At 53.2% G+C, this 3,013-nt stretch overlaps 1 protein-coding gene across 2 annotated transcripts in view; it reads left to right on the forward strand.

The window, feature by feature from the left end:
* Nucleotides 1-1,711: 1,711 nt before the first annotated feature.
* The window catches only part of TAF8 (TATA-box binding protein associated factor 8), a 28,185-nt gene continuing 26,883 nt past the window's right edge, over nt 1,712-3,013 (forward strand). For both annotated transcript variants that reach the window (XM_023512895.1, XM_012804896.2), the window contains exons 1-2: nt 1,712-1,770; nt 2,526-2,682. In XM_023512895.1, coding sequence (XP_023368663.1) covers nt 1,726-1,770; nt 2,526-2,682 — 202 coding nt within the window. In that variant the 5' untranslated portion in view covers nt 1,712-1,725. The remainder of the gene's footprint in view (nt 1,771-2,525; nt 2,683-3,013) is intronic.

Here is a 3,013-nt window from a genome sequence, read left to right on the forward strand (position 1 = left end):
ACCTGTGTGCCTATCAGACACCACTGAGGAAAACTGAGGGGTCCCTCTATTTAGCCCTTTCCTGTTCTAGGGCGCTAGTGAGAGCGTCCACAGGCTCCTTACCCACACTAGTCTGCTTTTCTACTCGCTTCCCACCCTATCTCTAAGGTATGACGAACAGGAACAGCCTAGGAAAGCCACTGGGCTTCCAGATCAGTTTGCGGTCTGGAATGTGACTTGGGCACCTGTAAAGGGCTCAGGGCCTTTGGGGACTTCTCTGCCCTTCAGAGAGCCAACAGGGAAGTGATGAGGGCGCGGCGACTCCCTCAAGCTACCCAGCTCCGATCCCCAACCCGGGGTCTCCAGCCTGACCTCCCACCTATCCTGGCTTCTTTGAGCCTACCTCCTTGGTAGGTGAGCCCCCGGAGCACCAACTGTGGCAGCAGACGCTCTCTCCCGCCGCCTCTGGCTTCTGACTTTGGGGCATAGGGGTGGTCGCAATCACCACACCGCAGAGGGGCGTGCATTCCTCGCTCTAGGGCTCAAACATAACCAGTTTCCGCCCCCGCGGGCTCGGCTTGTTTACAAAGTCGTGCCGTGCCGCGCCTCCGATCCAGAGTTTAAAGCGAGCAGGAAGTGGGGAAGAGGGGGCGGGGGAGACAAAAGGGCTGGATGTCTGGCTCGGCTAAGATTTGGTCCGGGCGCAGCCCCAGCACCCTCCGGCTGCAGACCGCGCCCCGCGTGCCCTAAGTGAGGCGGTCGGGGTGCCTCCGTGGGCGGCCAGGCAGGCTCCGGGCGGCGTTCCAGACTGCCGCCTCTGGGCTTTCGGGACACTTTCACACACTACCCAGGAAATAAACATCAGGCGCGATTTCTCGAACTCTTACTACACGCCGTGCCAGTGTATTATGTCTTCTACAACTGCTAAGAACTCCACCCCAGCTTTACAGAAGAGGAAACTGAGGCACAGTCAGGGTTAGGTAATGTGCCTACAGTCCCACAACTGGCGAGTCTTAGTAGTGAAACGCAGAGACTGCATCCAGCAGACGTGGACGAATAAGGACCTGTCCTAGCCCGGGGAATCCCCAGACTACAGGGCTGACCTGCGAGTGACTGAAGACCACAAGCAGCTGCGTGTATGTACGCAACGCCCAGGCAGTGAGGCAGGCAGGGCACGACCTCCTTGGGCTCGCCCCCGCCCGGGCGCACCTCGCAAATACCGGCGGATTAATTGAGGGCGATAAGGCAGCAGGATGCAGCGAAAACTCGGACGAGGTGGGCGATAGGCTCTACTTCCAAGTGGGCCATTGACAGATTGCGGGGCAACCGGCACAAAATCACGATGTCGGATGCTCCAGGATTCCCAAAATTACCCGCTCAGTATAATCACCTGGGGAGCCGATTAACAACAGAGATTTCTAAGCCATTCTCCCAAAAAGTGAGCTCACTGGAATTGGGATGGGCCCAGCCAGATGTTGCTAATCATCAGATAAATTTGGAAAACTCCCTAAAAATCGTCTCATCTTAAAGTACGTTTTTTCTAACTCTGAAGCCTGGCTCTTTTCCAATCCAACAGAAGACCTCAAGAACATTTCCCTCACAAAGGTCACGCGCGCGAAGGGTACAGAACGCGCCCCCTACCCAGCTGGCCTTCTACAAACCCAGAGAGGCGCGCGCCGCGCCGCCCCGCCCTGCGACTACAAGTCCCATCCCGCCCCGCGCCCGCGCACGCTACGCCAGAGCAAGATGGCCGACGCGGCGGCCACGACCGGGGCCGGCGGCTCCGGAACGGTAAGGGAAAGGGGCGCGGGGCCGAAGCCGAAAGAGTTTAGGCGTTCTGCAACTTTCCGTGGACCTGGGCAACAACCTCATGCCCAGAAATCCAGCCCCACCATGAGCTCTAAGTGAAGGAGGGTCTTTCAGGCTGTACGTGCCCCCCCTCTTTGGGACTTGGCTGCGGCCTCTTGAGTTGGCGGATCCGTGTCCTGATTGGCTCGTTCCCTATTGGGGGTTGGGAACCCGGAAACCTTCATGATTGGTCCGAAGACAACGTATTCGCCTTTTTATTGGCCAGTCAAAGTTGGGAGGGATTCCTAGTTCAAAATATTTAGTTTCCCTTCTTTTAGTGCTGTTATCCTTTGCCCTCGCTTCCTCGACGTTAGCGTGTTTATTATTGTTTTAATTTTCTTTGTTAATGGAATGGGATGGAGATGGGAGGAACCAGAGAGAGAGAGACATCTTATTTTTTCTGGGAGTTAGATTTATTAATTCAATCCCACCATGCTAGTTTCATAATCTGCTAACGTAGAAGGTTTAAAAAAAAAAGAAACAGCTGTTGTATCTTAGGCAGGCAGAAAAGTTGTCTCTGTATTTAGAGCATCCTGCTCAATTGTTAGTTGACTAAGATCTGTAAATCTAAACATTAAGCACAGATAAAGAAGTATTTAGCAAAAGAGCTTTTGCTTGCCACCTACAATGTGTGAACTACATGTGATTGTATCCTTGTCCTGTGGATGAAAATCTCTCTCTGGTCGGCTGATTTACAGAGATCAGGAAGTAAGCAGTCTACTAACCCTGCTGATAACTACCACTTGGCCCGGAGGAGAACCTTGCAAGTGGTTGTGAGCTCCTTGCTGACAGAGGCAGGGTTTGAGAGTGCTGAAAAAGCATCCGTGGAAACATTGACAGAGATGCTGCAGAGCTGTGAGTACTAGTCTTTCTTCGAATCAGCCCCAACGTCAGTTCTGTAACCTGCTTTATGATAGAGTTAGAGAGGATTCAAGAAAAAGAAGAGCATAATGAAACACTTACAGGCTTTAGAATAGAAATAGACCTGGGTGCCAGTCATCACTCTGCCTCTTAATTGCTCAGGCAAATAGCTAAGCCTCCTAAACCTCTATTTCTTGGCTCGGGACCTGTGGCTCAAGTGGCTAATGCGCCAGCCACATACACCTAAGGTGGTGGGTTCGAATCCAGCCCAGGCCCGCCAAACAACAATAATGGCTGCAACCAAAAAATAGCCAGGCGTTGTGGT

The sequence above is a fragment of the Otolemur garnettii genome, unplaced genomic scaffold (genome assembly GCF_000181295.1).
Source record: "Otolemur garnettii isolate 467f Iridium unplaced genomic scaffold, OtoGar3 scaffold00031, whole genome shotgun sequence".
Classification (NCBI taxonomy): domain Eukaryota; kingdom Metazoa; phylum Chordata; class Mammalia; order Primates; family Galagidae; genus Otolemur; species Otolemur garnettii.